This window comes from Lytechinus variegatus, chromosome 2 (assembly GCF_018143015.1).
Source record: "Lytechinus variegatus isolate NC3 chromosome 2, Lvar_3.0, whole genome shotgun sequence".
Taxonomy (NCBI): Eukaryota; Metazoa; Echinodermata; class Echinoidea; order Temnopleuroida; family Toxopneustidae; genus Lytechinus; species Lytechinus variegatus.
The window spans coordinates 8,548,117-8,572,200 of record NC_054741.1 but is presented as its reverse complement, the minus strand read 5'-3'; the positions used below and the strand labels follow the sequence as shown (position 1 = coordinate 8,572,200).

General features: G+C 33.9%; 1 protein-coding gene across 3 annotated transcripts in view; it reads right to left on the bottom strand.

Annotated features, from left to right (window-relative positions):
- The window catches only part of LOC121407227 (WD repeat-containing protein 89-like), a 71,603-nt gene that overhangs the window by 5,420 nt on the left and 42,099 nt on the right, over positions 1-24,084 (bottom strand). For 2 of the 3 annotated variants that reach the window (XM_041598194.1, XM_041598195.1), the window contains exons 5-13: positions 23,364-23,413; positions 20,216-20,318; positions 9,016-9,079; positions 8,228-8,251; positions 5,656-5,787; positions 4,545-4,631; positions 3,854-3,898; positions 1,914-1,999; positions 1,196-1,301 (exon numbers count right to left, since the gene is read on the bottom strand). In XM_041598194.1, the coding sequence (XP_041454128.1) occupies positions 1,196-1,301; positions 1,914-1,999; positions 3,854-3,898; positions 4,545-4,631; positions 5,656-5,787; positions 8,228-8,251; positions 9,016-9,079; positions 20,216-20,318; positions 23,364-23,413 (697 nt within the window). The remainder of the gene's footprint in view (positions 1-1,195; positions 1,302-1,913; positions 2,000-3,853; positions 3,899-4,544; positions 4,632-5,655; positions 5,788-8,227; positions 8,252-9,015; positions 9,080-20,215; positions 20,319-23,363; positions 23,414-24,084) is intronic. The other variant, XM_041598196.1, reaches the window with a different exon arrangement.

Below are 24,084 nucleotides of genomic sequence, written 5' to 3'. Positions count from 1 at the left end.
GTAATATCCATTTGATTAATGTTGTTAGCACTTGGAGAGCAGAATATTCAACATAATTATAATATGATACTGTAAAGCGCTTTGAGCATGTTTACATGGAAAAGCGCTATATAAATATTAAATGTATGTATGTATGTATGTATGTATGTAAATATTTTTGAAGTCTCCCCAATTTTATGAATTTATATATCATTTACCTCATAACATAGACTGCAATTGATTATACTAACTTTTATACACATTATATCCCATTAGTAGAGGATTGTTCAGCTACTCGGAAACCTCTTGATTGTACAGTGCGTCCCACAAAAAAACGAAACCGAGATTAAGCGATGATTTATCATAACTGAATCACAAATACAATAGACAAATGACCTACCAATGTCAAGCTTAGAAGCTATGACAGCTATGTTCCCTCGAAACAATGCTTGTATTTCCAGAATTTCATTAAATAAACGTGTTTTCACCGGTTTCCCACAGAAGCTATCGCATGGTTAACAAAAGACTTAATGCATGGCTGATCGTCAACAAAACGGATTGTCGAGTGAGCTAGCCTGTAAAACCTCTTCCTTTTATGAAATTACCAGTATTGAAATTCAAGCCTTATTTCAAATAACCAGAACTTTGTTATTTCTTGACCATTTCCTGTAATTGAGGTATCAAATTAAAGAGCAGATATTGAACTTTGTAAGAAGGTGATTTTCTTTTTGAAACCCAACTACAGCCTGCCAAATGACTTTTTGGTATCCCCTATTCAAACTGTTTTTGCTCACTCATGCGTGAATGAGGAACAATCTGAGTAATATCAGATGAAAGAGATTCTAAGCTTTACACTGGTATGTCATTTGTCTATTGTATTTGTGAAGAAGTTATGATAAATCATTGATAAATCTCAGTTTCGTTTTTTGTGGGATGCACTGTATAACTAGGCCAGGTTTGGGTAGGATAGATGGTTGTGCTGTATAATTACCATGGTGAATCTGTATAGCCTTCAGCCTTCTCAAGCGATCTGCTGGCAAATCTGCTGGCTCTTTCCCTATCCTTTGTTATCAATCTTTGCTCGTGATTTGGAGATGTTAGGATTTTTATACGTATATTTTTGTTGTAATGTATCATGTGATGTAAATTCCACCCAATTGCTATGTGGTTTTTAATAAATACGTTTTCAAATTCAAATTCAAATCCCTATACTGACCTGATCATCCCAGTGAAGACACCTTACTACTCCTTTATGAGTTCCTTTCAATGAATGTACAAAATGAAGTCTGTCTCTCCCAACAGTTAGAAGATGCAAGTCACCGCTGTAACCAACAAACAACAGAATTTATGATAAATTATACCTGAAATCTATACTTTTCTATAGGATATCAATCATAGCATTGCAACATTTGTTACATCAAATGCATGTACACAAACTGACAAATAAAATGCTAAAATCATTAGTGATTTATGTTCGTAGAGATTTTCCTCATCCATCTATCTAACATATTTTTGGGTTGGATTGATGTGTTTGTCAGATTCATAATTTTACGCTCATCATTAAGGAAAGTTCAAACACTAGAAAAAAAAGTTTCATTCTACAGAAGATCTCGTCCACATGAAGATGCATATGTAATTTTTTTCTGTTATTTTTGAGTCCCGAACGACATGGTACTATTTTTCATTTCAACTGAAAAATATATGTAACTGAGTCAAGTTAAGTCTTCAGTCTTGTTCCCCTTCTAGTACTCCTAAAGGATCACTATCAATCAAGAAAATATTCTTTCGTTTTCATGTCAAAAAGACGTAAAATGTCATTACATCCTGCCCGACACAGCATGGAATCGTCCTAATATATGTCCACTAAAATTTGTAAACACAGAAAAAGAAAAATTACGATAAAGAAATTCAAACAAATTGATCCAATAAATTACCTTACTGTTCCTCCTAGAACTACTAACGACTTTAGACCAGAATGATAGAAACAATCAACCAGATAGTCCACCTTACATAGATCCTCCTGTAAAGGTAAACAAACAAATAATAATTAAATATGTAAGCTGAAGATGTCTTAGAAATGAGTCATGCTTTCCCAATGCTTTCAGAGGAAGTATTGTTTCACCCACAAGTGTAAACAAGTGGAATGCCTCTGGCCGTCTCACCTGCATCACGCGGTTCAATATAGCAGCAGTGCTGACTTTGAATACTACTCTAACTCGCACAAGATATTCAGTGATACATGGTTACTCTTATGTCCACTTTTTATGAACTAGACCAATAAACTTACAGAGATATGATGGTTATTCAACAAAAAACCCCAACATGGCCAAAGTTCATTGACCTTACATGACCTTTGACCTTGATCATGTGACCTGAAACTCAAACAGGATGTTAAGTGATACTTGATTACTCTTATGTACAAGTTTCATGAATCAGATCCATAAACTTTCAAAGTTATGATGGTAATTCAACAGATACACCCGATTCGGCCAAAGTTCATTGACCTTTGACCTTGGTCATGTGACCTGAAACGTGCACAGGATGTTCAGTGATACTTGATTACTCTAATGTCCAAGTTTAATGAACTAGACCAATAAATTTTCAAAGTTATGATGGTAATTCAACAAATACCCGATTCGGCCAAAGTTCATTGACCCTAAATGACCTTTGACCTTAATCATGGGACCTGAAACTTGCACAAAATTTTCAGTGATGCTTGATTACTATTATGTCCAAGTTTCATGAATCAGATCCATAAACTTTCAAAGTTATGATGGGAATTCAACAGATATACCCTATTCGGCCAAAGTTCATTGACCCTAAATGACCTTTGACCTTGGTCATGTGACGTGAAACTCATGCAGGATGTTCAGTGATACTTGATTAACCTTATGTCCAAGTTTCATGAACTAGGTCCATATATTTTCTAAGTTATGATGACATTTCAAAAACTTAACCTCAGGTTAAGATTTCGATGTTGATTCCTCCAACATGGGCTAAGTTCATTGACCCTAAATGACCTTTGACCTTGGTCATGTGACATGAAACTCTAATAGGATGTTCAGTAATACTTGATTAACCTTATGGCCAAGTTTTATTAACTAGGTCCATATACTTTCTAAGTTATGACGTCATTTCAAAAACTTAACCTCAGGTTAAGATTTCGATGTTGATTCCTCCAACATGGGCTAAGTTCATTGACCCTAAATGACCTTTGACCTTGGTCATGTGACATGAAACTCTAATAGGATGTTCAGTAATACTTGATTAACCTTATGGCCAAGTTTTATTAACTAGGTCCATATACTTTCTAAGTTATGACGTCATTTCAAAAACTTAACCTCAGGTTAAGATTTTAATGTTGACGCCGCCGCCGTCGCCGTCGGAAAAGCGGCGCCTATAGTTTCACTTTGCTTCGCAGGTGAGACAAAAAGTAATCTGCTAAGGTAAATTGCATGCAAAATTCCATGTGTAGACATCGATGTTATATGGTATGATCATACAACAAATGACCTCTTTTTAAGACATGGATGTAAAATTACAGGATGCTTTATAATCAATATTAAACAACAGTTAAGATAATTCTTAAAAAAAATAATGAAATAATACATGATTATTGCAACCATTCCCCATGCATTGCAAGGGAAGATCAAGGATATGGTGAGAATTCTGACATGCAAATGAAAAATAAGAAAGAGTTTATTACAGTTCATACTTAAGTATTTTCTCTGTATTCTTCTGTAAAATTCTGGCTCCAGGGAGGGGGGGATACCATATATAAATATGTCATTGGCTAAAATGCATTTAAGTTCTCTTGGATGCTATCAAATCAGGGCTATTTTGATAATTGTAGAATCTACACACATTTACTTACCATTAATGATTCCCTTACTGAGTCAAATTTGGTAATTTCTGATGACTGGGAAAGAGAGTAGGAAAATTAACAAGATTGACATTACATATATTACATATACATATGGAAATGAATAGTGATATTAAACTCCAATAGTATGAACTTTTTAACCCATTAACTATGGCCAGTCCTGCAGGTTATCGTTTCTCATTTAAAACAAAAATCATCCTAAAAGAGCATATGGAAGTACCAAGGTCTATCCCATGGCCTGATAGAAATGACGATGTGATGAGAGAGAAAGAGGGATAAAGACAATTTGAATAGAACAAATAGAATTTCAATGGATTTCAATGTATTCATTTATTTGTGAATCTATTACCATTTTTATTTTTAATTAATTAATTAATTTGATCATTTACAATAAATATAGTTTTTAACAGCTTCAGTAATTCATTCATCATTATTTATCTTTTCAGGCAATGAGGCCAGGAATGGGATGAACTAAATATAATACAGAATTTAAGAGAACATAAAATGATTATGAGGTGATGTGTGTAAATGTGATCATGAAATTAAACAATATTTATACGACGGAAGTTATATTCAATAATCATTAAAAAGCAATTGCACAAAAATACAAAGTTGACAAATTCAAATTCATTTCACCAATTAAATTTTTTTTTTTGAGATTCTAATTTCTATGAATATTTACCTCAACAGCATCAAATATTCTGATGGTTTCCGTATGAGTTAAGCAGTAGAGATATTCACTATTTGTTCCACACCAATCAATATGGCTCTGTTATGAACAAATTGTTATCAAAATCTTTAGAATCATTATTACTATCATCACAACAGCAAAAAATGTAGGTTCTTAAACCAGCTACATGTAACATGTGTAGCATTGCAATCTAGGCTAAACAGTAATGTTTATTAATGATAGAATTTCTGCCAAAACCAGGGCCCCGTCTCACAAAGAGTTACGACTGATCCAATCAATCACAACTCTTTGGAAATCCATTAGTATCATAATTTTTTTCTACAGAATATGAAAATCAGCAAAATGTCCTTTGTAAACAAAGGAGAACACAGTAAATTGTCAAGAAATCAATGAATTCATGGATCTACAATCATATCAAGGCATGCTCCACTGTCCCCCTAACACCACTGACTAAAATGTCTTGATAGAATAAGAATCAGAGCCAGTCTGTGGCATCGACCTATCCATAAAGGTCACATTTATTGCATGTCTCAACCTACCCATAACTAATATTTGCAATTCACATTTATTAGATACAATAACTCATGGGAGGATACTACAAGGTTCCAGGCACTTTACACAGTCATACCCATCGATTTGAAATTCATTACAAAAAACAACCTCCCGTACAGGCAGCTTTATCATAAATCTTTCCTGATAACTGGCAAGCAGGAAGGCTACTTTGATACAGTCTTGCCTAGATGATAAACTCTTGTTTCTTATACTTGAATAATTTCAATATTTTCAATTTTAATCACTATTTCAGAGATTTTTGCTTACAATTGGTTTATTTATTCTGAATAAAGGTTGAGCTTCTATTTCTGCATTTTGAATCATCAAAAAGTTATCCAGATAAATGTATATTAGTAAATTACTGTACAATGTTTCCGTAAAAAAATGCATTCTTGCATTACTGCAAAGCCTTTGTATGAGGATGATGAATATGTTCAAATAGAATGGAATGAAAATAGAAATCTCAAGTATGGTTTTTCCAAATACAAAAGGAAATTGGAATGAAATTGGATTGACTATTCATTGCTATAGTAAGACTAAAGTAACATACCACTGATGATTCAGCATTGAGCGTCGTCACAAGGGCATCTTCTTCATTCGTTTGACTCGTATCGAACACACAGACAAGCCCATCGGTCGATCCTGTTGCTAAACTTGATGATTTGGTGGGGTGAAATTTGACCTGAAGGAATAAAATTATTGCATTAAACCAAAATCATATTTATCTCCTATTAAAATAACCTTGTTAAAGTAACAAGCCTTAAACTTTGAATGTTTTCAGGGCAATTTATATGGTGCTTTACATCACAAATAAGAGATATAAAACCTAGCTCTCAACTTTGTGTTCGGGGCTTGCGTTCAGCTGCGGATTGTATGAACGCAGACAAACGCATTCAAATGAAACACAACGCAATAGAACAAGCTAATACGAGGTCAATAAGCAGACTAACGCAGAGGCCTCACGTTCTAGCTCAATAGTTTGAAAATTTTGCAAACATCTCCAAATGAACCCAACCAAAATTCATACGAGCGAAAGACAAGTGGCAATGAGCAAATATGAGCAAGAGCGAGCGGCTAGCACACATATTAGTGCTCAATTTACCTCAAATTACCTTGTTTTAGCTTGCTTTACTGTGCGCAACTTTATACAAGATCCGATGAGCTTGTAGGCAAAAGTTTGATTGCAACCAAATATTTAGCTGCATAGTATGCTGTGTCAATATGCAACTTTAAATGCAAAGGTTTAAGCCAGGCTTTAAGATCAAGTCCACCACAGATAAATGATGATTCAAGCCTATAGAGAAAAATCAAACAAGCAAAACGCTGAAAATTTCATCAAAATCTGATGTAAAATAAGAGTTACAACATTTTTAAAGTGTTGCTTATTTTTCACAAAATAGTTATATGCATATGCACAACTGAGTGATATGCAAATGAGAGAGTGATGATGTCCCTCATTCACTATTTTTTGTTTTCTATTGTTTGCATTATACAATCTTTCAATTATCAGAGGTTTGACAATAATGACCAATGTGACTGAAACATAAAACATTTAACAATAATTTTATGGTAATTCTACAGATTCAGGGAGGGAATAAAATTTGCTTCACATATTAATGAGGAGAAAATTTGAAAAGTTCATATTTCATATAATGAAAATCAAAAGAAATAGTGAGTGGATGACATCATCAGTCTCCTCATTTGCATACCGACCAGGGTGTGCATATAACTGTTTCGTGAAAGTAAGCGAAACTTCAAAATGTCATAACCTTCTTATTCTACATCTGATTTTGATGAAGTTTTCAGTGTTATGCTTGTTGGGATTTCTCTTTTTATTCAAGTCAGCTTTTTGTTGGGATGGACTTGTCCTTAAATTGACACAAATGGTTTCAAGAGCAAGAAGAGGTGAACTGATTGAGGGCAGATAACAGGGAATCCATGACTAAAGTCACTAGTAGCCTGGATCAATTAAAGCCCTGATAATCTATATCTACTACTTTCTACAGCTAAATTTGTATCATACTTTAAATAAGTTTGCTTGTCTACCCTACTAGATGATATAATTTCCAGCTTTAAATCCCCCATCTTATTGGGGGATCCCCTTGAAAATGGTGTAACTAATCAAAATGCTCCCCTCCTCATCGTCTAATCTAAATAGGAACTGATTATTTCAATGTAAATGACTATACAAGCATGCAAGGTCTTCAACAATATAAAGATGGGGGGGGGTGTCATTGTAAAATGGTGTATAACTAAGCCCCCACCCCTCCACATCCCTGAAATCGAGAAATATCAGCTGATAATTACAATGACTTTACATGTTTACAAGGCATTCAATAACAAAGATGGAAGGGGAGTCCCTATAAAATGGTGTAACTATGCCCCCTCCCCACATTAATCTGGAAATAATATCAGCTAATAATTACAATTTAAATGACTTTACATGTTTACAAGGTGATCGAAGACACAAAGACGCACTAGTGCACAAAGGTACACAAAGCATCTAATCACCATTTAACACATGTCTATCATTAGACTTCAATGGCCAGATGCTTAACACGTTGAATGTGTGAATAATTTATCAGAATATATCATATTCATAAGATAGGATAATAGAGGTGTGCTGGGAGATGGACGTCATCATCGACAGCAATGGGCTCATTTTATGAACCATTGGAATGATTGTCACACTGAATGCATGCATAAATCATACAGAGAAAGAATGAAGAGAATGTTTTTTTTTAAATAACAAAAGCTGCATCAAGGATTCATGTAATAACAGACATAGTTGAGGTAGGAAAAAATGCATACTTAATGAATAACACAACAGAAAAAGAGCAGACAAGAAAAGAGAGGATTAGAAATTAAACAGAAAATTTCTTCTCTATAATATGCTACCACATGAAATGAATGAATGAAAAGATGTTTTTGTTCTCCTTCCCTCTCATTTATTCTACAATTTTTAATACCTTTATCATTCTAAGCAGGGGCAATAGATGTGTAAAAAAACAGACACTGAAAAAGTTTATATCTACACAATAATACACGTAACAAAAATATGTCAAAAAACAAAATACTTCAACAAATTACTCCATTACATGCATACATGTACATTGGTTTACCTGTTTTATGACAAAAGGATTGTTCTGCCCATATTGAATGAAAGAGAAGGTGTTTGCAATTAAAAAGTATGATTTTGAAAGATCATTGGATAATCACATCTCAATGATACCTTATACAATATCTTATTACAATCCAGCACTCAGCCTTGTAAAATACAATTTTTTATTACCACAAATTCTAACCAATCATGTGCATAATATATTACCAAATGTTTCACATGCTTTCATCAATGCATTACTGGGCCGCACAAATTGGAAACTTCAACACCAACAAATAATTAAATTTCACACTATTTTGTTTGCTCATTTCCAGAATCTTCATTAGAATAAAATAAATGAAACATCATCATAACCTAGTATCCCCTCCTTGCCTGAATCCCTTCACAGATGAACAGGATTGGCATTCATTGTCTGAAATTTATCTCATCTTAGTATTAATTTTTCTAGAAAAGATGGAATTTAGATGAAATAAAATGGACACTCTATTCACAGGAATTAGTTCAAAGTTCACACATTTTTTTAAAATCAATGCCAGCTATGATCTTTCTCATTGGACATACGTTGCAAAAATATACCAAAGACTTTGTTTAAAGTCACTTCATAATATACCATTATGTCATATTATTATCATATCATCCTTTCCCTTCATTTCAACACAAAATCATTTTTTAAAAACTCTTCCATATGCAACTAATATTATCTGTTAAAGGGTAAATAAATTGACTATCAGCACTTCATAATATTTTGGAATAATGGCTTTACATAGTCAATGTTATCACAATACTAACCTGTGTAATATCATCTGAATGTGATTCCTTGTATGTACCAAGGAGATTTGTACTTCTCCTATCCCTGTAAATCAAACAAAATAGGAAGAAAAATACTATTTTTATAAACAAGGCATTATAAATCATGACAATTTTCTTAGGATATCAACAATTTATTTCATTGCAAATATTAAAAGATAATAGGAAAAAAAATGCTCAGACTACTAATGAGTCAATTTCAGACACAGAAAATGAATAGGCATAAAAACAAATTGAAAAGTAATTTTAATAATAATAATAATAATAATGTGACTTTAATATAAAGAGCCAAATCCACTCTGTATAGTGCTCAAGGCGGGTAAAGAGCCAAGAGTTAAAGTTTTTAGAAGATTTTTGAAAGTCACGACAGAGGAACATTTTGTTATGTCTTCAGGAAGGCTATTCCACAGGGTGGGGCATGCAAAAGCAAATCCTTCGCCCCAGTTTTTGAAACTTTTGGAATAACAATAGATAATATTGAAAATGATACACTTTAACTCTACTCAGAAACTGAAGTATAGATGGATGAATTTTTTATCACATCAGTCTGCTTTTTTAAAACAAGCTTCTGTTTTCATGTACATGTATGTTTCTGTGACAGAAAGCTTTGTGACTGCTAATATGATTTAAACTGTTTTTAAAAATTGACTGCACATAATGTAATCAATTATCATTAGTATTACAATCAATTACAAGGCTTTATGTTATGGGGCCTTGAAATCTAAACATTTTAGATTGATACAGCCCCTGGGGCCCATTGCAGAAAGAGTTGCGTTTAAACGCAAGCCAAAATATCAATCCCAATTCCCAAATGCACGCTGTTGATTGGTTGAAAATCAAGTTGCGCATGATTTTTTAGAGTTGCGATTGATTGCAACTCTTTCTGCAACAGGCCCCTGGTCTGCTTCCCACAAAATGCATGCAATCAGCAAAGGATTTTCTTGCTACTGTGACTTGATAATCCGGCTCCAACCCTGGCAAGCGGAACCCAAGACATGTTATGAATAATTAGGGTTTTTGTGATCCGAGTTAGATGTGGAAGAAGTACAAATAGAATGTGAAATACTAGGAGATGTCTCCACGGAGGAGCGTGGGATTAGATATTATCAACACACAGATAGAGTTTCTGAGACAATTCTGATTAATCATGATGAGGATGGACGGGAGAAAATAAGGATAAATCAGAGATGAGAGAGAGAGGGGGGGGGGGGGCACATGGAAGAGGAGGTGGTGGTGGTGGGGGGAGGGGAGAGCATTACACCCAAATCCTAATTATAATTGATCATGAGAATAGTAGGCAGAGAAGAGCGATAAAGCAAAGCATGTACAAGATGGATTGAGCAAGAGAGAGATGGAGGGATGGGTGTGTGAAAGAGAGAAGAGAATTAGAAGGGGCAAGGGAGAGAAAAAAGGGACAATGTGCATGGGGTGGTGATAGTGGTAGTAAAAACAGTGAGAGAGAGAGAGAAAGAAGGGGTTTTCTGGGGGAAGACAAATGAAGAGGTATGCATTAGAAAGACTGAATGAGATGAGGTGAATATGTAAGAAAGATATTTTAGATTTGATACATGTACTTGCAGAAAAAAGATAATGGGATAAATAACATAACTTTGCAAGCTTATATACTGTAGAAAGAGAAACAAAAAATACATTTAAAAATATTGTGGTATCCCCATGATCACATCATTAAATGAAGGCTGGATTTATTTATTATCATTTTTTTTAATTACAAGTTGCCCAAGATCTTGTCAGATTTTGATGAAAATATTTCCATTTCTATTATTAATGATAAAACGGAGCGAGTGAACATATAGGTGGGAGAGAGAGAGAGAGAGATAGAAGGGAACGAGAGACATTTATATCTAATCTCATTATAGAATATGATTACCTATTTTGGAAGCAATGAAGCATCAAGCATGTCATACTACGGTCTGGTAAGCACATGATAAAAAGGTCACCCACTTATTCATGTTTTGATGAATTACACAGGTCAAAGCAAGGAAAATGACTTTTGATCCATACTGCATGATCATATTAAGGTGTTGAACACCGTGTTGGTGTCAAAGCAAAAACAAACATCCGTCACAGTGTGGAACACCAGTGTTGGAGTCAAGCAAAAACAAACATCAGTCACGGCGTTCAACACTGGTGTTGGAGTCGAAGCAAAAACAAACATCAGTCACAGTGTTCAACAACGGTTTGGTGTCGAAGCAAAAACAAACATCAGTCACAACAGCAAGACTGGAACTCATAAAAACTCTGTAGGCATTTGGGCAAAATATCTATATTTGAGATTTTCACTGAAAAATGGAAGTACAATACCTACTCAGTGCCAAGTGTTTTTTTTTAATGACAGACTGATTAACACCAACACCAGCCCGGTTTGGTGCAGGCCTGTGCTTGTTTAATCATGTACTTGGGAAGAACTTGTTTATTTAGATGTGCTGATATGAGTATTATAAAGCAGAAAGTGCAACTTTCTATTCCTTAGTGCAGCACACTTCCACCAGATATAAACAGTTCAACACACTTTCATTTTGTAGATACATCAGGGATCGTGTCATCAACATTTGTCATCTGACAACTGTGCTTGATTATGATTGGCTGAGTAGCACTGGTCCGACTGTTACTATGGTAATAATATGATTCACTTTTCAGTCAAATGGACAGCACCACTTTTGTAATGAATATTTATATGATTAATTTGGAGCTAAATGATTCGGCATTAAGTGCAATGCTTCACTACCACATGTTTTTTTTTTTTGGAAAAAAATCTGATGATGTAGATGACAAAAATGTAATTTATATAAAAACATCTTTATGTTTTACGATATAAATCTTCATGTACAGTAGAATTGTATTCATTACAAATGTGCTGGATTTCATTCATTGCACTGAGTCATAATCTAATTAAATTTATAAATAAATAAAGCCTAGACATTTTTGATTTTTACAATTATTTTGGTATTGATAAAAGGTCAGATAGAGATAGGAAGGATTTGCGGCACTGCAATCTGTCCACATCGATTGAGAATATTTATTTAGAGATTTGATGTAAGTTGAGTTAAGAAGGAGGTCCTAGAATAACTACTTGATGAAAGAAGCAAAAGGTCAGACAGCCTTCAAAATCTTTAATATGAACAAAATTGAACAGCTGTCTCAACAGAAGAGTACTCCGAAAGAGCTACCTGCTTCAAGCCAACAAGTCTTCATTCCTCCGAAGTGAATTTATTCTAGCTCGGGAGATAGAAAAGAAAAACAAAGCTTTCGGGGTATGTCACTGCCAAGTGTGGTACATTAAATCCTGCTGTATCCACAAAAATCTTTGTCGGACCTCTGGCTCTGGGGTTACTATTTTTCAGGCACTTTGATGTTCCATCCTTTTAAAGGTCAGGCCCATCCCGAAGAAAAGTTGACTTGAATAAAAAGGAAAAAAATCAAACAAGCATAACACTGAAAATTTCATCAAAATCGGGTGTAAAATAAGAAAGTTATGACGTTTTAAAGTTTCACTTATTTTTCATAAAACAGTTATATGCACAACTCAGTGACATGCAAATGAGGGAGTCGATGATGTCCCTCACTCACTATTTCTTTTGTTTTTTAATGTTTGAATTATACAATATTTCAATTTTTACAGATTTGCCAATTAGCACAAAAAAATGTTAAAACAATAGTTTACACATGATCACAGAGAAATAAAACTTCATTTCATATGACAATGAGGAGAAAATTAGAAGATTTCATATTCCGTGTAATGAAATACAAAAGAAATAGTGAGTTGATGATGTCATCAGTCTCCTTATTTGCATACTGACCAGGATGTGAATATAAGTCTTTTATGAAATTAAGCAAAACTTTAAAATGTCATAACTTTATTATTATATATCCGATTTTGATGAAATCTTCAGTGTTATGGTTGTTTGATGTTTCTCTTTTTATTCAAACCAACTTTATGTTAGGGTAGACTTTAAAGACTGTTCCCTTGCAGTCAAATTTTTGATAACATGCTCATTCATCGTCCCTGGAAGACATTGTCTCGCAATTGATGACTGATCTTTAAAATGCAGAAAAAAAAGCGAGAGCTTTGTTAACAATTTTATCATTTTTTGAGCAATAATATGCAGACAGCTTAATGAAACATAGTCTTTACTGAAAGCAGTGAGAATGAGACTTTCATTTCAGTCTCGTCATGACCTATTTATCGGACAGTAAGGTGTTGAATTCACACGAATCAATCAATGCGGATTAATTCTCATTTTCTTGCTTCTAAGAAATGGATTATTACAAAATACCAAGGACAATTCTAATTCCTAGATTGTTTCATTTTCCATCAATGAAATACCACAGAAATATAGTCCTCGAGAAATGTTTAGTTAGTCTCAAGGATTAAAAGGATTTGAGATGGAGCAAGCTGTCAATCTAATCCACATCTACCACGCTCAATTTCATCTTCAATTATGCTTGGCAATGATGATTATGATGGGTCTACCAAACTGCCTGTCTGCTGATGAGCCAGCCAAACTAAACATTTACCATGGCATACAAATGATCTTCGAACAGGTTGCAGGGTCATAACCTCGTTAACTCGTATACTCTCCATTTCAATGACTTAAAATAAATATGGATTGGCAGTGAATAATAACATTGGATTTAGACTTGAATCTTGTGGATTTTAAAGTTAAAAGATAGTAATTGCAGTAAATCATTTCATGAAAAAGTCTTTAAATCAACGTAAATTGCCACCATATTATCACAGATCTAGATGTGGTACATTGAAATAAACTTATCTTTGAGAAATCATAAAAGCTTAGCTGAGAACCGATAATTCTGATGATCCCTAATACAAAAAGGCATATGTGGGACAGTGCATTAATATTGATTGGAAAAATATACATTTTATGGAATTCTGTGATTATTTTGCTAATTTCTCAATTACTACACATTTCCCAGAGCCATTTGTCACATATTTTGTATTTGTACAAACAAAACCTTGGGTTGTCATCTTATTGGATTCTGTTGGAAGTCATTTTGTTTTGTTTTGAGATCCTTACTACAACTGGCATTTATCTTTAATTCAAAGCTAATATATTCAACTTTTTGGCTTGTCACTATTCACAGCTGATGTGGGTTTAAAATTTAAATCCTTGACCTTTAAAGCGTACTTAATATGAAATGGATGTTCACCCTGACAAAAAGTTTTTTTCAAGGACAAGTCCACCCCAACATACAGTTGACTTGAATAAAATGAGAAAAATCCAACAAGCACAACACTAAAAATTTCAGCAAAATTGGATGTAAAATAAGAAAGCTATGGCATTTTAAAATTTCGCTTAATTTCACAGAACAGTTATATGCACATCGTGGTCGGTATCCAAATGAGGAGACTGATGACGTCATCCACCCACTATTTCTTTTGTATCTTATTAAATGAAATGTGAAATATTTAATTTCCTCCTCATTGCAAGTTAAACAGTTATTAATTCCTCCCTGAACATGTGGAATTAGCATTGTTTAATACTATATGGTTCAGTCAAGTTTGTCCTTATTGAAAAAAAATTGTAAAAAATTAACTATTGTTAAATTCAAACAATAAAAAAGAAAAAGTGAGTAAGGGATATTTCTCACCTGCTCCTAAAAGAAAAAAAAATTGAACATTGCTGTTTAAATCATAAAACTTTGGTTGATTTTGGTTAAGCTCTTAACAAGAATTATCAAGTTCATAAAGTAGGCCTTAGTCTAAAGGTGATAAATCTATTGCTAAATGTCCCTAGGATATAGCAACTCACAAACATCGGTTCATGTTTTCACTTATTACTTATTAGACATATAATTTTTTTTTACGTTGAGATCACGTTTTTGAAAACCAAGTAAAAGTGTTTTACTCGGTTTATGATAATCTCTTTCATTTTATCTGAAAATGAATAAAAATTAATGGAATAACCTTAAGATTTCCCAAAACCTAAAATGCTTTAAAACTTATGCAAATGGTTTATGTAACAGTAGTGATACATAACATTTTTACTTGTAATGTTGCCTACAAATGTCATAAATCTGAAATGGTCATATTCAAGGGTTGACTACATTTGTCCCTGCCACATGGAATTTTTGAGCAAAAAATAATTAATAATTGCAATACATATATGCAATATTAGATCTTCTTAATATCTCAAATCATCCATAATTTCCTTGAACTTTATTACAGAAAGCAAAATACTAACAAAGAACCAATTTTAATTATTTTTTTTTAAGGATTTCATTTCACTTTTGAATTCATAAATCATAGTCAACAACTTTTCCACGGCTTGCCTTGATTAAAAGTGAAAAGCACATGATAGGAATTTGTAAATATACAAGCTGAATATTTTTTTGTAGACATTTACAACGAAAATTCAAAGAGAGAAAGCATCTGAATAATTCACAAGGCATCCAATCTCAATCTATACGACACAAATCAGAATCAATTGTAATTTTCTAAAGATAGACTGAAAAATCTGAAATGTCCTTGTTCCAAAATTTTTTATTCTGTAAGACTGTGACATGAATTTATAAATGTAAATGTTCAATAACCTTTTTTTACAAGTTCATACCGAGAGCACCAAAATCAGAATTCTGACTGGAGGCAGTGCATTTCAGATGCTCTGAAGGCTTCTATTTCACCTTCAAATGTCACAAATCGGAAACGGTGACTTTTCCGTGGATAGATCAAAATGTCCCTGCAGTTATGTTAGTCTGTGCTAGATGATTGATTAGAATATATGTTATGGTATTACAGAGGACTCTGCGTGTAATTCATCAGTATTGTCCAACTGGTGGAGGTGACGTCAATCTATTGCATTTACAACCTTGATGATGAAGTTCATTCAGATGGGAATTGTAAACTGCTTGTACTTAATTCATAGTGTAACTATCAAGCTCATTTAAATTTTCAATAGGGGCATACACAGTATGAGAATTAACAATCGAAGAGAATTTGAAATTGTTATTTCTTACCATTAAGTGAAGTGCTTCTTTATTTTGAAACATATGGACGTTGAAATATTGGACATTTCATAAAAAAGAAATAGTGAGTGTGTGACATCATAAGCTCACTCATTTGCATAATGACAATGATGTGCAAATTTTTACTCTTTGAAAATAACCTTTTCATTGGGGTGACCTTAGACCTTTAAGAACCACCAAGACATTATGGAGTTCATTTCCCCCATGTAGCGCCGGGTTGCAAACTGGCAACATTTTCAGGAGCTCGAAATCCATTGCAAGGGGCAGTTTATATAAACAATCTGTTGCACTTTGTAGCATGGTTTAAAAGGTTAAGTTATGTTGTCTAGATGGGAAATTGGGAGACTTTTAAACTGTCAAGTTTAATTGGGCTCTTTGAATGTTCGGCTGCCCGAAGCGCTCCTCTCGGGATGGGCTTCAGGTAATCATCACTCACGGGACAACATCCAGGACTGAGGGTGCGACGAGAGAAAGATGAGGATTGGCATCAACACCGAATGCGGGATGCGCATCACATTATTAATGAGACGGAAGCAGAGATGGAGGGAAAGAGAAAGAAGATGGGTGATTGTATCCACACGGTATATGTGCACTGTTCATCAAATAATCACTGGATTGGAAAAAGGAGATGAGAGCAAGGTAGAGAGGAAGAAAATGATAATTGGTAACAAGAAGGTATATACAATGTACATCAGATAGCCACCGAGTCAGAAAACGGTTAAAGGTAAAAGATAGCAGTTGCAGCAACAAATTATATCATGGGAAAGTCTTTTAAATCAAGGTTAATTGTCAAAATATTATCATACATCTAGATCTGGTAAATTAATGTAAACTTATCTATAAAGTAAATCACACAATCTTAGCTCAAAATTAATAATTCTGATGATCATTAACACAGGGAAGCACATGTAGGAAAGTGTATCAACATTGCTTCCAAAAATACCTGATATTTGATGGAATTCCACGTTTATTTTGCTCATTTCTCAGCAATTACACATTTTCTTCCAGAGCTATTTGGCACATATGTTTTTTATTTATACATACAAAAACTTTACATATGTTTTTTATTCATACATACAAACACTTTGGTGGTTATTTCATTGGATTCCGTATGAACTAATTTTGAGATTGTTACCACAATTGGTATCTATATTTAAGCCTATGTTTAAAATTTAGAGAAAAAAAATAGAGAGACAGAGAGGGGGATAGAGACCAAGTCAAATGAGAAGGAGAAAGATATAACATAAGATTCTGTAAAGTATTTCTGTAAAAATGAAATTTGTTTCTCAGTTCGCATACAAGTAAATTATAGAATAAAGTGAGGAGGGAATTTTGATAGAGAGAGAGAGGAGGGGGGGGGGGGGGGGAAGCTACCCCAAAGGTAACATAATTTTGTTTTCTTTATTGAATAACAGGTGTATAAGGACGTACACAATGTACAAGACATAGACATGTCTTTTCAATTATGTTTTTCCTTCTTCCTATTTTTCTTATCTTTTCTCCATTTTTTTTTTACTACCTGTCAAATCTTAGCCCCTCCCCCTGTAATGTTGCCTCTGCCAACAACACATGAGCTAGAATTACCAAGGAATTTCTACCAGACTGCCTCAAATCAAGCAAGTTACCTGACATGATGGAATCAGAAAAGAGGAGATAGGAGCTCCGATGTCATTTTCCTCAAGAACAGCTTGAAAGCCGGAGAGAGATTTTATCACACTTGACCTACCAACGGAACGAACCTCACTCATACTAATGTAATTCTAAAACATGGATTGTCATGGCGGCTTTTCATAAAGCTGTAAATGAATTTATTCTTTTTGATATAAAACCTATTCTAAAGCATTAAAATGGGATAGAATTGTCAGGATATAATCTTGTAGCTCTCTGATATCAAATCACTAAATTTGGAGGATAATTGTTTGAAGAACATTCTAAAGCCAAGAGAGGGCACAAGATTTGAATACTTCAAATTTCACAAAGAATCAGCAAATGAAAAAGAAAAATCAATGGCAACTACACTTCTGTAATTGTGTGATGCTATCTGATCATATTTCATATCCTTGCCCTTACACTGAAGCTTAAGCCATATTTAAAGAAAGAAACCATACACTTTTAATCATGCTTCTATTTCTGTCTCCTAATCTACCAGGGGTATTTTAATTACTTTCATTTTTAATCGAGAGATTAATTCGCTGATCTCACGGAAGTGAACTCATTCCACACCCAAGCATCCTTCTTACATCTTCAAGGTCTGAGAAACAACTTCGACCTTACACACGACACCAAATTAAAGATTTAGGAGCAAACTGACCATCCTTATAACCGGTTTTTCACTGACTGTGTGTTAAAAATAGCAAGTCTTAAAATATACCTTGAGAGATAAAACATTAATAACGGATTGTATAAATTTGACTATCATGTTGTTTGCATAGAGAAAATCAAAGATTTTGAGAGCAAAGATCCTCTTTTGCTACATTGTGAATATAATTACGGCGGTATAAAATATATTTAGTATAATTAGCATGTTAGCTATTGAGTGGGCCCATATTACAATACTACATGTACACTGCTTAGAATGTTGCATTATGGGAGAGAAACCTGGCCAGTTTTTGTAGTTCAGGACTTAAAGTGGTGCTATAAAGACCACTGGTACATATCTGCTATAACGTATTCATTAAATAATGCCCCAACTCCCACAAAAGGAAAAAAAATTAGAAAGACTATTGCCACTATTCTGAAATGCAAAGAGAAATCCTTTGATCCTCAATGTCTCAATCAACTTTTGAGCCCTCATATAAGGAATTTATCATAACACCAATTATCAAACTGCATGCAGGATTTCCAAATTCCTCTATTTTGATGAAGCTATCACAAATTGAGACCATTATTGAACTGGAAAATGGCAAACATCATGTATTGAATTCGTACTTCCATGCAATCATAAAATGTGATCATTACAATGAATCATTCATTGAACTCACAAATTGCAATCATCATGTATTGAATACACACTTCCATGATCTACAGTAGATATGGATCTATTAACCTACATGCAAGATATTTAATTTCCTATAATTGATGAAGAGATCATAAAATGTGATCATTACAATGAATCATTCATTGAACTCACAAATTGCAATCATCGTGTATTGAATTCATACTTCCATGATCTACAGTAGACATGGATCTATTAACCTACATGCAAGATATTTAATTTCCTATAATTGATGAAGAGATCATAAAATGTGATCATTACAAGGAATCATTCATTGAACTCACAAATTGCAATCATCGTGTATTGAATACACACTTCCATGATCTACAGTATATGGATCTATTGAACAGTGTAGAATTTTTCACTCCCTTATAAACAATGTAGCCATCATAAATTGCAATCATTTACTGACCTCAAAAATAGCAATCATTGTGATTTGCGATGGCACTCACATGATCCAAAGTAACATGATGTATGGAATTGTGTAGGGTTTTGTTGAAGCAATCATAACTTGCAGTCATTTATTGGCCGCGTAACTTGCAATCGTCAAGAGTTGTTTTTCACAATCCCATAATCTACAGTAGATATGGATCTTTTACACTGATTCTCACTTTCCTTTGAATGGTTAAGTTATAATGAAATGCAATTATGAATTGCATCACATGTCAATGTCCTGTGTTTAAATGCATCTTCGGCAATCATAAGTTACCATCATAAATTGTAATTTACATATAGTAATTATAAGGACGCATCCTGTTGTTGCTGGGAAGATTGATCCCAAAAATAAAAGCAATAAAGAAGTGCAATAAAAATAACGCAATCATTTACTTCAATGCACCTTAAACTGTATCTTTTACAATCATGCAGGCAATCAAAAGTTGCATCCTCATATAATCATATATTGCAATCATGAATGGTATTTCATCACTGCCTTTTGCAAAATTTCTTCTGCAGCCTGAAAGTGCAATAAAAATCAAATACTTTCTTTTGATGCCTTTTTTAATGTTCTTTTGCATCACATATTGCAATGATGAACTGCATACTCTGCAACATACATTCGCAATAATGACAGTATGTACAGAAAGCTTTGGGCTAATGAAGACCATGATATTGGTGATTGCTTGCGCTCTTATATGAGATCTTATCATCATTGCTCGAAATGGCGGAGAAGCTTTGGGGACTTACCAAAACATGAGGTATGCATCATTATCTACTGCTTCCGTACCAGCACTTAAAATGTCATCGGTGGAGTTGATGTCAAAGCTTGTGAAAGAATTTCCCTCGTAACCTGCATAAAGAGATCAGAACATCTGATAAGAACTGCGTAAGCTGATATTTTCATGATGGTTTTATTTTCTATTTATTTTGGGGGTGATTTTTGGGTATATCGCCTAAGTCTCCAATGGTGTATGCGAAAATATATAACTGGTGAATAGAATGAATGAGTGAAAAATCCTGAATTATCCAAATATTCCATAAAAAATTATACAATTCTTTGCATTGTAAGGAAGGTATGGGTTTGCATCAAAGAATTTCACCCCTGTGACATTTACAAATTTGGTTAAAAATTATTCACAAGGACGGAAAGTGTGGTTTTCAAGTTACTTCTTTTTCATATCACACTCACACAAATGAAACCGATCGACGGTCTGTCATAGGACATAATGTAATAGCTTTTATTATTTTGGAGTAGGTTTCGCTGGTGTGACAGACTTAGCTAATCCTGTCAAAGGTTGCGTAAGCATGCCGGCTACCTGCAGTAATGAACAAGTTCTTAAAGTAGACCTGTCATGTTTGTACAGTCAAGTGTTTGGTCATGCATAGTTTGAACGTTCAGTGAACTCCAGTATCTCCCTGTGCTTCCTTTTATCAACATCCATGTACATGTATGAACATGCCTCGATCACAATTCAAATCACACTATTTTTTTGTGCAGACAAGAATGGTTCAACACAATTCAAAAATATTTAAAACATTAAGGAGAGTATGGTTGAGTTCCAAGACGGGTCGGTTCAACAGAAACAAACTGCTCCTGCCAAGCACTGTACTGTTAAAACTATGGTGTAAACAATAAGACCATGCAGTGTTGAGAGACACCAGCACCCTCTTTGTTAATGGGACTTCATAAATGTCAGATGTATTTCATTCAACAATGATATCAGTCGCAAGTAATATCACTTAGTTGCTTGTAAATTTTCTAGAAAAAACATTTTGTGCTACAAAATAATTTTAAAATAATAATACATGAAACTCTGGCTAATACCTCGTCTCAACAGTTGTGCGATCCATGAAATTTGCCATTTTTTCTACAATAAAAAAACTGATAGAATCTGACATGATCACTACGACTACTCCAAGACTAAGATGGCAGTTTTAATTATGGCAAGATATGTGACAGTAGAAACTAGATATCAGCAAGCGATTGTGACGAAAAGGGTCTGAAACCCTAGACTCACACCTGCATGGAATCCTTTTAGTCTATTTTTCTTACTCAAATTGGCTAAGATTGCCTAGTGTATTTAGGCACGGATATCCAATTCCCAACACCTTTCACATGCTTGGACTATAAATATGATTAGATTGAACTGTTTTCATGACATACAAATAATATCCAGGGGTCCTGTGGAAGAATTATACCTATCACAGGGTCAGGTATCCTGACTTGGAATTCAAGATTATTTCTAACATTTCACTTCTCTGGGAAGATCGATCCCCAAGATAAAAGATTTGCTATTTTTAAGCCATAGGTGTTCTCCTCATAGAGCAATGCAAACATTAATCGGTGCATTAAACTGTTCTGTGAAAAAATTTCAAATACGGCAGGAGAAAATAGGTACAAAAATATATCAAGAGAAGAAAAGAGAGGAAATGACACTAAATGAGGTAAACCTTGTAAGTTTCATCAATTTCAGTCTGATTAGGAATGTCTGAGAGAACACTCCAGAAGAAGTATGTGGTGATGCTGGTTTAAAATCAAAATGATCAAATTTAATAACTGCTGTGTAACCCGACCTATTCATAATAGCCATTTGTTGCAACTAGTATCTGCTCAACAATACTAAAATTCTAGAATATTAGATGTTTGATCTAATCACAGCCAACGCCACCACTTACTAATAATATAGTGGTTTGAGGATGATACTAATAAAATTGATGTTTATCACAGAACAACTGGTTTTCCCCAATTCTCCTTGATATATACAACATCTATCTCTATCTCAAGATTAATTCAATCATTGTATTACTCCTTGTGGGACGAAAAATAAAGCACAACATGGATTCAAATTTCATATAGATAAAGTGCTGATTCCATGCTTAGTCAAAAGTGTGTGAAACCAAAGTAGACAAGCTGCTACACCCAACTCCAAGTAGATAAATGCATTCAGCACAGCATGAGGTATAAACTAGGGCATTAGATATATTTGCCCTAAACACGGGCTGTATTGCCCCCGGAAAAATCTTATTTTTAGACTCTCATGACTATTTCTGTTGAACCCCCCTCAATTGGTTCAATGATTTTCAATAAAATTGATTTATTTTAAGAATAACTGCTCTGCTTTAGACTCTCTACCCACCTGCTGATATTTCAAGTCACTGCTTGTCTCAGCCTTATTTATACATTTGTGCAATATGCATTGAAGAGGAGCCCCTAAATGTTAAACAGCCCCCTCCCTATATAATATCTTTAAACAATGCCCCCCAAATTAGCCCTTAAAAACCATTGATTCCTATCTTAATTAAAAACTGAAATTTGGTTAAAATATGAACTTACCCTGCATTTTGGCGTCATCTACCTACCACCAATTTTTTTTTATCCATTAAATATTTTTTTGAGTTTTTGCGTGGAAACCACCTCGCATATTCAATGAGCTGTGACCTTTGACTGAAAAACTCAAAATTCGAACTTAGCCTGTATTTTGGTGTCATCTACTTACACACCAACATTTTTTTAATCCATTAAATATTTTTCGAGTTATTGCGCAGAAACCAACTTGGATATTCAATGAGCTGTGACTTCTGACCTGCGGAATCCAAATTCGAACATAGCCTGTATTTTTGTGTCATCTACCTACACAATTTTTAAAAATCCATTAAACATTTTTCGAGTTATTTCGCGGAAAACAAGTGGGGGGACGGACAGAGGCAATGCTTAATGCCCCCTCCGGACTTCATCTGCGGGGGAATAAAAATCTCAAATCAATTTGCATGTTATTTTGTTTTAACCAAGAGCTGGTAAGTTAATTTTTGTAACCAACAAATAGGTTAAATAAAAAAACTTTTGAGAGTGTAGTTGTTAGCAGTAATCAGGCCTGGCAAAAAACATTGGACTTACCTGTGAAGACTTGGGGAGCTTTGTTTCTTTTCATCCGCGTGTCCCAACATCTGAAATGAAAAAAAAGAGAATATCACCACAAACCGTGATGAGGAAGTAGCATCAGGGACAATAAATTTCTTGAGAATTCTTGTAACAGATTGAGACCCAGTGTATGAAAATTGAAAAATTACATTTTGTGTAGTTTTCCATTTTCAAAGATAAATGAGTTCAGTTCAATTATATTCATAATTCATGAAATATAATTCGTTATTTGAATGTGCAATATAATCACTTTTGAGAATCTTTTCAATCACAGTGGTTTTTAATTATGTCAATATCACAATATGAATTTTATTATGTACAGAATTCTGAAGGAAAAAAATCAAATCAAATATTTCATAATTGCCACAGAATCCGATTTTACATAAGAAATTAGGAAACTTGAATTGAATGCAGTTTGGTTGTAAGCCAGCAAAACAACAAAGCTATTGAGATGTTGAAGATTCTAAATCAATTAATAAATCCAACAATCTCAGTTTGTACATGTCATGAATACAAAGTCATGATTTATCTGTCTAGAAATTAAAGGTTGTTTGCTTCTGCATTAAATGGAACATGAGCGAATTATTTGATTCTGAGGGGGAGGATATTTTCTCATTCATAATCAAGAATTACAGATGAAAGTGAGTGGAAGGGAGGTTGAAAAGTAAATACTTGAAAAAAATGAAGTAGAAGGGTA